Source organism: Danio rerio, chromosome 4, assembly GCF_052040795.2.
Source record: "Danio rerio strain M-AB ecotype USA chromosome 4, GRCz13ab, whole genome shotgun sequence".
NCBI classification, from domain to species: Eukaryota; Metazoa; Chordata; class Actinopteri; order Cypriniformes; family Danionidae; genus Danio; species Danio rerio.
The window spans coordinates 44,109,074-44,122,112 of NC_141024.2; the positions used below are offsets into that span (position 1 = coordinate 44,109,074).

Sequence of the window (13,039 nt, forward strand, 5' to 3'; positions counted from 1 at the left end):
TAGGTTTATTTTTCCAGAGGTAGAAGTCTGGTTGCCTGACTCAGCCACATATTGACTGGAGGTATCTGAGCAGTTGACCATAATAATGTACATTTTTTGGCCAAGTATATGCAAAAATTAAATTTATCATAAAAATGTATTATAAAATTAATATTTTAAAAGCTCTTAATGTCATTTAATGTAAAAATTTTATTTTAATATAGAGTTCCTTAAATCGTTATATGTTGTAAGCAGTTAGGCATACAATAATGCTCTTAATTTACAACACTGATTGATTTTAGAGGAATGCTTACATACTGTACATATCTATGTATTTTAAAAAAAGAGACAACAATTTGGTTATAGATGATGAAAATTTTATTTTATTTTTACAGATTTTATTACATGCTTTAGATTCAGGGTTAAGGTCATCCTCTTCTGGATTACAGTAAAAGAAAATCCACAGTCAATGTCATTCTCATCAGCTGGAGCTTTATTTAAAAAAAATCTATGTTCTCTGCTCCAGCCAAAACTTGCAGCTACCTTGCAGGTCTCTCGATTGCACCATCGTATTGTTGTTTATTTCTCAGTTATTTTGTTGCTTTTTGAGAATGATGATCCATAGACCTTTTAACCCCTCTTTGTTTAGGCCACATGTCGAACCTTAAAAGAAGAACACAACAACATAAAAATATATTAATATCCTTTGGACTGGGTAACCTTATGCTTAAGTTTGAGCCAAATAATACAAATACATACCAGTACTTTTTAGTAGCAAACAAGCAGGAAAGTTCTTTGAAAGAACCAGGATGAGTTGAAAGGTATTTATAGTAGTTGGCCATCTCTGCCACAAGAATCCACTGCTTCTCCTGAAGAATCCTGACTAGCAGAATGATGTTGAACACCCTCCTCTTTGTTGCTGGGTCAGAAGAGTCTGAAATATATTTATAAAAAGAAAGTTGTATAACAAGAATTATACATCAACTTTTAAAGAATCAACACTGACAGAAGTCTAGTGTACATACCATGCCATATGACGAAGACATCCATATCACTTCTGTTTTTTGTTGTCTTTGCTTCTGCTACTGAAAAAATGATAATAATAGTAACACTTACAATTTTTCTTGACTACATGTAATATTTATAAGAATTTCCTCACCCTCTGCCCACTCCTCTACATCACAGACCAAAGTCTTCCAATTGGTTTCCAGTCACTGCCAGTTTCATGGATTCTGTTTTGCAACTTGCTTTGCAGAGCTGTTGCGGTCTATAATGATAAGCAATCAAAAATCACAATACTATTCAAATAGGTTACTGAACACCTAAAACAAATTCTACTCGATATTGTTACCTTCTGATATCAATGGGTCAGCGAGATGGCCAAATTGTTGAATATCTGCTAATTCCAGCACATGACCATGAGAGTTACAGTAGCATGTCTGGTCACTGCAATCCTATAGAAGAAATATTGCACTGTTCAACCTCCTTCATAAGAGTAAAACCATACATATCCTTGTATGCCTCACTCCATTTCACCTGGTTAACATATACAAACAAACAAACAAACAAACAAACAAACAAATAAGAAAACCAATAAGTTTTGTCATTTAATTGTACATCAGTTTAAGATAATCATATAGTTCATCTATCTCAGATATAAACTCATGTGCTTAGGCATGAAACACACTAAAATCATGGGCTTAAATATGGTGCTGAAACTTTGGACAGCTTTTTGCAACTCTTTGGAGGTAGTGTCATTAGTTGATGTAGTCCACAAATCTTCCTGTCAATCCCTAATCCTTAGCTGTAAATAAACCTTAAAAAATGCCAGTGTTTGTAAAAGGAATGAAACAGTACAGAACAAGTGTATGACAGTTTCTATCTTCTAATCTAATTTTACTAGGTGAACGTCAAAGAGCTGTTTTCTTGTTAATTTAGTTTCAACACATACAGTTTAAAGTACCTTCTGCATTCTTGAAATGGTTATGCTTATGGTTCATATCTACTTAAATTGGCAGTATATCTAGTGTGGAAGCAGGACAGATGAAGGACTCTTCCTTGCAAATACTATCCACCTTGTATTGCACAGACTCCCACTCAAGAATATCTCAGAAAAATGTCTGCTGAGATCTTAGCAGTCCATTAAAAATAATTATACCAACATCTTTTCCACCAATGGAAAGAATATAAAAATATTTTAGAATATATTAATACTTGCATGACCAAATCTGAGATAAAAACTCCAATTCTTCTCCAGTTCTAATTTCCTAAACCCCAATGTGGACAGTTGATGGCCTATAAGGTGTCATAAAATCAGACAAAACAAAATACTTTCTGAAAAAGAAAAAAAATGGTTGGCCACTATCAACACCCAGAACAAATAGTTTTAAACAGTTAGGCCACAATATTTTGTGAGCTTATGCTGTAGTTTTTTTTTATGTTTGTCATAAACAATAGTAATAGTAAAACTAATGCGTCTCTTTCTGTTATTACCATAGTAGTGAAAGAATAAATGCATTTTATCTCATACAATCATATATGCCTAAACAATGTAGATATTTAATATACATGGAATGAAAAACTTCTCTAACCCTTGACTGATTCCAGAGTGGTCTTGGCCTTCCTTACATGGTGGTGCTTCCTGCAGATCATCAAGTTGTCATCAAGACTTAAGCTTATAATTGAGATCTTGATAATAAATCTGAGTATCACTCATGGTGATAGGCAGAAACAGGCTGAAAGACACAAGAATTAATCAAACAAATATAAATGTGTTAACAGAGATAGAGAGAGAGACAAGTGCAATTTAACATATAAACATGGGTAAAGTGATTTTACTTTTTGCTTATTAGAAAACAAAATTGGATTTTTAAAGAAATCTAAAGAACCTGAAAAGAGCAAATAAAAAAATATTCATATCTGAACAGTGAACACCTTATAATTTACACCTGTATATATATATATATATATGTGTGTGTGTGTGTGTGTGTGTGTGTGTGTGTGTGTGTGTGTGTGTGTGTGTGCGTGGGTGTGGTAGATTAAGCTGTTTTTTTGTTTAGTTTTTTGTTGTACAATGAATAAAATGTGCTCAGACGGGCAAAATTTCTGCCTTTTCCCCTTTAAAGGCATGGAAAATAATTGTTTTTACAATAAACCTTTGGAAACACTTGATGTTCTTTAATATTGTAACAATTACGAATACATTTGTATTATTAGAGTTGCATATTGCATATTATATATAGATTTTGCACGAATTCTATTGTGGAAAACAACAATCTGGTTACACTGTTCCTTATCTTAAAATGTATATATTGTTCTGAGCTATGCATGACCAACGTTATATGTGAGAAAAATATGTTTTTAATAAATAAACTTGATTTAATTAGATAACGTCGCTAGTTTACAGTACATGCTTTATCAACAAATCGTCTTTATTTGTTTACTTTTTACTTACCTTGTGGAAAACCGCAGTGAACCTTGGGATCGCAATGAACCTTGGGATAGCGAGCATAGACTCTAAAAAATAGATCGCCACATACAATGATCCCAACTTCAATAAACAATTTAAAATGAAAAAGATCAGCCGAAAACATTTTTAAACTTAGTACTTGAAATGTAATATTTTTTTAAAGTAAAAAAATAATAAATAATATGAATGAATCAAAGTTTTATTAGGCATAGTTACCCTAAACTGGACAACCGAATATATTTTCACTCATTAAATATAAAGTAAATGATAAAATATTTATAAACACCAACTAATCTCCAATAAAAATAGATTATGCAGCATTAACGTAATATTTAATGTTGACAGTTGAACTCATCTGAGAACTCACCGCTGATGCAGTTTGACCAATAGCAGAGCGGCGTTAAACTCACCGTGAAGGGATGTCACGTGGACCGAAGTTTATTCATACAGTAGTTTCGACCCAGTTTACAGACGCTTTTCATGAACAAAATAAAAATTACATATTTTTAAAATAAGAAAACTGTGATAATAGGCGTAAATCAGGTTTTAAAAAGTGCGTTGACATCTATTGGTAATTATACGAGCCTCCAGCGTCTCCCTATGACGCCTCAGGCTCAGGCACAAATTCTATAAGGAATCCCTGCACGTCTAAATATGACGCTAAAGGGGTACCCTGTGCGTCAATAACTTACGCCGAGGGTTCCTGACCAAGCGTCAGTATGTGACGAGTTGGGAGTGAGAACGTGTTGGTCTGGGCTGGCCATACTTCGCCTGTAAAGCTTGTAAGGCTGCGGTGTAAGGTTGTGGGTGGTGCATATAGGCTTTAGCTAGCTGTTGTGCACTAGCAAATTTCAGATGACTCATTAATACTTGGTATTTGTATTGCTCGCTAATGTGAGTATGGGGACTTAGTAGGCTGTCTAAGGCCAATTTCAAGAGGGCAAAGTCACTTTCTGTACCACTTTCAAACACAGGTAGTGTTGGGCGAGGGATGCCATAGGCTGCGGCCATCAAAAGCTCTGTTCCGGGTTGAGGCAAGTAGCCAGTTTGGGAAACAGGTGCATTTGCAAAGGGCTGTGGGCAAATAGGCATGTTGGATGCAACTGTCACCCTCTGATGAGGAGCTGTTGTATGCATAGGGTTAAAAGTGGGTCGTGGCACTGAAATTGGGTTTGGTGGATGCTGATTGGCCATTTGGGCAGTGTGAGCTGGAGCTTGTGTTAACTTAGTTGCCTGTAGCGCCCCTGAGGGAATGTAAGGTGTTGAATGGGCCATATAAGGATCCTTTAATGTGCTCTGTGCCTCTGGAACAGTTTGTATGATCTGCATTCTGGGCGGTGCGGCGCATGAAGACTGCTGTAGAACAGAAGATGGAGCTGGGCTAGCACAAAGGGACTTTGGTGGCGGTGCTGTGGTGTCTGGGGATGCTTGAAGTTCAGCATCGTTCACACTTAGGTCTTGGCTGAGTAAAGAATTTACAAGTTTAGCGACTTCTAAGTCAGCTTCGGCCTTTTTCAGCTTCCGTTGTCTTTCCAATTGATTAGCTAATGCTTCCTTTGCCTCCAGAGCCTCTTCCTGTACGCGCTGAGCCTCCTTAGCTTGTGTTCGCAGTCTGTGATATTCTATTTCTGCCAGCTTGTCCTCCTCCATCTGCTCAAGAAGGTTATCATACTGACGCTGCTTAATTCTCTCCTCCACGATGGCTGCCTGACTGCTTGTGAGTGCTAAAGTAGCTTGTGCACGAGAAGTAGTGGAAAAACTACTGGATTTAGAATGAAGGCTGGCTTTACTATGGGACGTTTTCCTTGACTGGCTTTTATGTTGGCTGTGACAGCGTGAAGCAGTGATTGAAGGAGGGCCCTCAGGAAGTGTATAGCCAACTTCATAATCTCCCAAATGTGATGGCAGTTTACCCTTTCTCTTCGGTCTGGCTGCGGGGTCTGATACAACTACAGTTGCACTGTCCATATTGTTTGCTTTGCCAGCTCCGGCTCGAAGGACCAACTTGTGACGGGGTACTATACCTCTGTCAACGGAGTAAATTTACAGTTCTACTGGCGGACAAATATGGACATTGATTCCGGTCAGAGAATCAGGCAACAAAGAAGTACTCCTCTTCAAACTTCTTTAATAACAATTATTAAGCAGTCAGTGCCATCAAACTTTCCAAGTATGTTGTGGTCTGTAGAACAGATGAGGAATACAGTATAAATATAAGGTATCTTTACACATTCACTTCAATGAGAAATCACACCATATATACAATGATTAAACAGTGATAATAAAGGAACAAATATATACGTTATAACAAACAAACTAATTAGTTAAATGGCAGTAAAAGGCAATAGGCGGAATGACGGAGCATATATTGCACACTGTATTCTCTCGCGGCTAGCGCGAGCGATATTTTCCCGCGATCGCGGCGCGATCGTCGTCATATATAACAAACAGTCTCTTATATGAAAGGAGTAAATGTTCACTCAGTGATTGTCACATTATTACTCACATTTGGTGCATGAACGCACAACATGTCGGAAGAAAAGGAGCGCATTGTGATCTGGCCCGGCATCTGAGTATGGGAAGTTGCACCGCTAATAACAGTCCGTGTGAAACTCGCTAAATATTTTCGGTTCCTAGTGGGCTTTCTGACACTGTGGATAGAATGAAAGAACCGACAGGGGAAAGCAAAGAAGGAGGTGTTTGTTTCTTTATTAACTCATGGTAAGATAAGAGAAACATACATCCAGTTAGATCAATTTGTTCTCCTGATCTGGAATACCTTATGCTTCGGTGCCAACCACACTGGCCACCCTCATCCACCCTCAAGCTAACACACAGAAGGCGCTTAGGGAACTGAATGGGAGCATAAGCGAGCAGGAAACCACACACCCAGAGGCAGCGTTTATTGTTACAGGGGACTTTAACAATGCCAATCTCAGGAAAATCACTCCAAAATACTATCACCATATCACCACAAACATGCGTGGTGACCGAATTTTGGACCACTGCTATTCTCCGTTCCGGGAAGCCAACAAATTCCTCCCCCGCCCACCGCTAAGCAAATTAGATGACTCTTTTGTTCTGCTCTTGCCTGCTTACAGACAGAAACTGAAACGGGAACCACCCACCCTCAAGACGTTTCAAAGCTGGACGGACCAATCGAGTTCCATACTTCAAGAATGTTTTGATCATGAGGACTGGGAGATGTTCCGTGCAGCTTCTGATGACGACATTAAAGTTTACTCAAGAAACCGTTACATGCTTCATCAGAAAGTGTATAGAAGACATGGTCCCAACAAAAACTGTTCGTATCTACCCCAACCCAAAACCATGGATTGATGGCGAAGTTCGAACAGCCCTATTAGTGTGAACCTCCGCCTATAAATCCAGAAATGCTGAGGAACAAAAACAAGCAAACTACAACCTCAGGTAAACTATCAAAGCAGCAAAACATCAATACAGAGATACAAGGTAGAGGGGAGGAGTATGTGGCAGGGACTTAATTACATCACAAACTTTAAAAGTGACAAACCCGCCACTGTAAACATTTCTGCATCTCTCCCGGATGAGCTCAACTCGTTCTACACCTGCTTTAAAGCCCAGGACAGCACCCACACACTGTGCGCTCCCGCGGCCGATACCAAAACCACCAGCACACTCTGTTTCTGTAGCAGACGTAACGAGATCTTTCTGGAACATCCGGAAAGCTACGGCCCAGATGGCATCCCTGGACGTGTACTTAAAGCATGCGCACACCAGCTAGCGGGGGTTTTCACAGACATTGTTAACCTCTCGCTCTCTCTGTCTGTGGTTCCCACATGCTTTAAGACAGCTACTATTGTGCCCATACTGAAATAATCTAAAACCACATGCTTAAATGGGCGTCCAGTTGCTCTGACACCCAGCATCAGCAAGTGCTTTGAGAAGCTGTTTAAAAAGCACATCTGTTCTGTACTGCCTGCTCACACTGACCCTCTGCAATTTGCTTACAGGAATAATCGCTCCACTGATGTTGCAATTACTTTCACCTTGCACACTGCTCTGTCTCACCTGGAAAACAAAAACACATATGTGAGAATGCTGTTTGTGGACTACAGCTCAGTATTCAACACTATAGTGCCTGCCAAACTAGTGGTGAAGCTCCAAGCTCTGGGTCTACACAGCTCTCTGTGCAAATGTATCCTGGACTTCCTGTCAAGCAGACGCCAGGAGGTCAGAATGAACAACATTACCTTATCCACACTGATCCTCAACACTGGTGATCCACAGGGCTGTGTTCTCAGTCCACTCCTGTACTCCCTGTACACATATGACTGTACAGCCAAACACAGCTCCAACGTCTATGTTAAATTTGCTGATGACACAACAGTGGTGGGCCTAATCAAAGATAATAATGAGACGGCCTACAGAGAGTAGGTTCACACTCTGATGCAGTGGTGTGAGGAAAACCACCTCTCACTCATCATCAGCAAAACCAAGGATGTGCAAAAGGACCGCTGATGTCTACGTCCCGGATGACACCAACCAATCAGTGCACAATGCAACGCAGTATCATCGAGGTGGGCTGAGCTAAGAACTAGTTGAGAGCGACAGTGCACACGGGAGATAACGCTGGTGATAACACCTGCTATCGAACTCAATCGGCAAAAAGAAACAAAACAATCACTATTGGCATGCTGTGCTACAGTGTGCGTGTCTTAAAAGTTATGCGACGATAATTGGTTACCTGCAGTGATCATTCAAGTTGGACATGCCCAGACAAAGACCCTGCCATCATGTGCATTCATGTGACACTCTGAGAATTGCGCCTTTGTTATCTACTGGGCCATTATTTTCTTACTAGACTTGCAGTATGCTGTTCAGTTATTAATGTTTATTGTGAAACATCTGTATTGATTATTGTTTATTTGTTTCAGAAAACCACACATATGTTCCATTGTATACCAAGTGCTTCAGTAAATGAAAATCACATCTAATACCCTGAGTGCCTCTCTTCAATTAAGTAACCATCTCACTCAGTTCTGACCGACTGCCTATTGTGTTTCACACCCAAATTTAATACATCCACGAACCCCTCCATTTCAAAGGAGCTGGTGGTGGATTTCAGGAAAGAGAATAGAGAAAACACCCCCATCACCATCAACGGGACACCAGTGGAGAGAGTCAGCACTTTCAAGTTTCTTGGAGTACACATTGCTGAGGATTTGACATGGACTGCTCACACAGACGCAGTGCTAAGGAAGGCACAACAACGCCTCTTCTTCCTCAGGCGTCTCAGGAGGTTTGGAATAAGCCCTCACATCCTCCGCTCGTTCTACACCTGCACTGTGGAGAGCATCCTGTGTGGCTGTATCACCACCTGGTATGTAAATAGCACCAGCAGCAATCGCAAAGGCCTACATAGGATTGTGTGAACTGCTGGACGCGTAGTAGGAGGTGAGCTTCCCTCCCATCACGACATCACCAGGCGGTGCATGAGGAAAGCCAAGTGAACTATAAGCGACTCCAGCCACCCAAGCCATAGACTTTTCTCTCTGCTACCCTTAGGCAAATGGTTCTGCAGCATCCGGTCGCGCACCAGCCGACTAAAGGAAAGCTTCTTCCCTCATACTATCAGGCTGATGGACACTTAATACCCCTCACTGCACACCATGTATATGTGGCATGCACTGCACTTTAACCAATACATACCTAAAACAATACTGCCTACAACTATGGGTACACATATTCATTATACATATCGTTGTCAACAATTATAATGCTGCCAAATTATTTTGTACTATCTGTATTTTGCACTGTCGTTATATTTGCACTGTCTGTATTTTGTACTGTCTAGAGCCAGCACCTAAGCGTTTCACTCATCATAGCACACGTGCTGCTGATGATGTGACAATAAAAGTGATTTGATATTCATGGCCATTTTTTCTTCATTGGCCTTTATTATAGCAATATATATAATAGCCATGACAGCATATAATCATGCAAGATACTTCTAAAAGATACACTAAACCTCGAGAATACTCCTCTTCTGGACCAGGCACACCACACTCTATGCAGCAAACCAGTGGATGACAAGGAACCGCCATGCGCCTTCGTGATTAAATGCCACTACTTTTCCGAAAAAGAGGATATTTTGAAGAAAGCTGCTGAAATAAATGACAACAGTACACTGGGCTGTGAATGACAATACAAATGTTAATGTCGCTCTCCGGTTAACTTTTAAATAACCACTATAGCACATGTTGGTTGTTGTTATTTCTAGTTCTCAAGTATATTTTGTCAGTAATGGGGTCGTTTTCATGAAACATCAAGAGCTGTTCAAATGGTTTTGTTTTATACGTGAGGTCCCACATGGTCAGCTAGCTAAGAGTGTGAGTAGGTGGAAGTGTGTGTAAGTTTACACCAAGGTTTCAATCTTGTGTTGTTTCGTGTTTATAAAAGTGTATGTGCGATCACACCTTTTTTTTCCTTTTTTTTCTTTCCTCTCTCTCCCTCACACATCCCCCTACATACAAAACCCACAGATACCTTTCGGGTGCTTCGGATGCTTCTGATAAATGTTTTCAACAGCTCGTAAAATGGGTGGAGTAAAGACAAACTTTACCAGTTGGAATGTGCAGAGGCTAAATCACCCAATAAAAAGAAACAATTAAAATCAGTTAAAAACAGTTCAAAACCGATATTGTATATTTGCAGGAGACACATCTTTACCCATTTCATTTGCTTTAGACTGTGGGGAAAACTGGTGCACCCGGAGGAAACCCACGCGATCGCGGGGAGAACATGCAAACTTCCCACAGAAACGCCAACTGACCCATCCAAGGCTCGAACCAGCAATCTTCTTGCTGTGAGGCAACAGCATTATCTAATGCGCCACCGTGTTGCCTGTTGCAAAGCCATATTTCTAATTTTCTTGTTTTTCTTGTTTGTAGAGCAAGTAGCCATTTATTATTTCTGGTCTTTAACACAGTTAACTCCCTTCCTAGACCATAATTGGAATGCTGAATCCATAAGAGAGGGAGGGATAACGGATTTAACAAAATGGGAGCAGAAGGCAATGTTTGTTTATTATTAATGTGAAGTCTGAATTGTGACCATATTCTGAGTGATCCATTAATAACTGGGTTATTCGTAAAATATTGTTTACTCCCTAGAATCGGGGCACAAAGTAGTGAGCGTAAAGACACTCAATTAGACGTGTACTGTTCCATCAGTAACCAAAGTGGCCTCATCATGACAGATGTTGGATAACCAGAATATAATAGCATAGGAATTTGGCATTGCCAATCCACCCTCTTCCTTTTTTCTTTCAAGAAGTCTTTTCTTATGCAAGGAATTTTCTAATCCCAGAGAAATGTAGAAATACAATTATTCAACTCCTTTAAAAAAATGACTTGAGAATAAAATTAGGCACGGTCTGAAATAGAAACCGAAATCTTTGTAATATTGTCATTGTAATGGAGTTGATCATCCTAGTCAAAAGAAAAAGGAAGGGTTAACCACGGCGTCATTTCTCGTTCGGCTTTGTCAAGACGACGACAAGGTTTGTTTGAGCTCGGGTCATCCATGGCTCGTTATTATATGCATATAGTATATTCATGTAATTTCTCAGCTGTGTATTAGAACATGGCTGATCCTTTTCTTACATTCTGTCTAGCTCCACAAGCTCGTGACGTATCTCTGTAACCAATCAGCGTTCGGCTGCGCATGTAGCTCCACCTTTTGGTACCCTTTCGAAAGGGTGCCAAAGAAGTGGTACGGTACGGTTTGGTTCGGTATGCTTATTGACAGTGGAAACAACCAACTGTACCACTCAGTGGAAACAGGCCATAAGCTGACCGGATGATAAGATTCACATTTTAGTGGATCTTTATCCTTTTTAAAAAGTAGTGTTATAACAGCCGATGTCATGGAGGGGGTGAGTGATTCCGAGACAAGAACTTCAGCAAATACCTTTCACAACAAGGGTGTTAGCTTGGCAGTAAACTTCTAATAAAACTCAGACTGTAAGCCATCAGGGCCTGGTGTTTTTCCGGTTTTCAATTTTCTGATAACATTTTTAATTTCAGAAGGTGTTATATTTCCTTCTAATGCTAACTGATCTTAATCACAGAGGGATGGTAATTCTAAATAATTTAAAAGCTCTCAATATGTTCAAACTTTTCCTCCTCCACGGCACCGTTAACGTGTGGTCTTCCCCAAGGCTCCATTCTAGCACCTTCACTATTCTCTCTTTACATGCTCCCTCTAGGTTCTATTTTCAGAAAACATGGCCTGCAATTTTATTTTTATGCATACGATACACAACTCTATATGTCACTCAAAAAGGAAAATGAGTCCTTTGTTGTGAACTCCCTTTCACTATGCTTGGAGGAGGTAAAAGCATGGCTTTCTGAGAACTTTTTATTTCTTAATGTGGAGAAAACAGAAGTGATTTTATTTGGGCCCAATGATTTGTCTGACTGTAAACGCCCCAGGCTGGGTAACTTGGAGGAGTTCAGATAACCCCAGGTACGTAACCTGGGCATAATATTAGACCAGAACATAAAATCTCAAAAGTGGTGGGAAATAGTGTCTACCAACTCCACCTTCTTTCAAAAATGAAATCCTCTCTTCCTTCACACTCTCTAGAAATTGCCATACACGCACTTATAACCTCCAGGTTGGACTATTGCAACTCTCTCTATTTTGGGCTGCCCAAGTCTCAGATTGCTCGCCTACAGTTAGTGCAAAACGCAGCAGCTAGATTCTTAACAAAAAGCCTGAAATATGCACACATCACTCCTATTCTGAGGTCTCTACATTGGGTATCGGTGACACAAAGAATCCAATTTAAAATCCTTTTCTTTGTGTATAAAGCCCTACATGTTCTAGGCCCTCATTATTTATCCCAACTGATTGTTAATGACACTCCTCCAAGACACTTGCGTTCCGCTGATCAGTTTTTATTAAAAGTTCCAAAGGTCCACATACACTTATAAACACAAAACAACACAATATTGAAACCTTGCATGTAAACTTGCACACACTTCCAGCTACTCCCACTCTTAACTAGCTGACATTTGTGGGACTAACATATAAAACAAAACAATTTGAACAGCTCTTGATGTTTTACTACAAAGCTACCTCATTATTGACTAAATATACTTGAGAACTAGGAATAACAACAACAAACATGCTATAGTGGTCATTTAAAACATAGCCGCAGAGTGACATTAACAGTTGTATTGTCTTTGACAGGCCAGTGTACTCTCATTATTTCCTTCAATTTAATGGCTTTTTCAAAATATAAAAAATTTCAGAAAAGTAGTGGCTTTTAATCACGAAGGTGCGTTGCGGTTCCTTTTCGTCCACTGGTTTGCTGCTGAGAATGCTGTGTGCCCGGTCCAGAAGTGGAGTCTTCTCGACGTTCACGGTATCTTTCAAGAGGCCAGCTACAAATTCCGTCACGCGTCTGCCGTGCTCCTGTCCTTTGTAACTCCTGTAATGTGGAAATTTGAGTGGCGAGACCTCTCCTTAAGATCCTTGCTTAGGTCTCTCAGCAGAGCCAGCTCCTTTTTCATGATTCTAAACTCTTTTTCCAGGGTAGTA

The 13,039-nt window shown here is 39.9% G+C and overlaps 1 protein-coding gene across 8 annotated transcripts; it reads right to left on the reverse strand.

The window, feature by feature from the left end:
- Window positions 1–339: 339 nt before the first annotated feature.
- On the reverse strand, window positions 340–6,041 carry LOC147846222 (uncharacterized). 8 transcript variants are annotated; one of them, XM_088650495.1, is made up of 9 exons: window positions 5,955–6,041; window positions 3,859–5,630; window positions 3,434–3,495; window positions 2,571–2,714; window positions 1,331–1,433; window positions 1,139–1,246; window positions 1,005–1,061; window positions 739–913; window positions 340–642 (listed from the first exon to the last, which is right to left on the reverse strand). In XM_088650495.1, exon 2 carries the CDS (start codon window positions 5,414–5,416, stop codon window positions 4,163–4,165), a length of 1,254 nt encoding a protein of 417 aa, XP_088506621.1. In that variant the 5' UTR covers window positions 5,417–5,630; window positions 5,955–6,041; the 3' UTR covers window positions 340–642; window positions 739–913; window positions 1,005–1,061; window positions 1,139–1,246; window positions 1,331–1,433; window positions 2,571–2,714; window positions 3,434–3,495; window positions 3,859–4,162. The 8 variants fall into 8 exon arrangements, with proteins under 8 accessions (XP_088506621.1, XP_088506620.1, XP_088506619.1 ...); XM_088650494.1 differs by having other exon boundaries at window positions 1,005–1,064; XM_088650493.1 differs by having other exon boundaries at window positions 1,331–1,515.
- Window positions 6,042–13,039: the final 6,998 nt, after the last annotated feature.

Coding starts and splice junctions, on each gene's coding strand:
- LOC147846222 (XM_088650495.1), bottom strand. CDS start 5,416: ATGGACAGTGCAACTGTAGTTGTATCAGACCCCGCAGCCAGACCGAAG.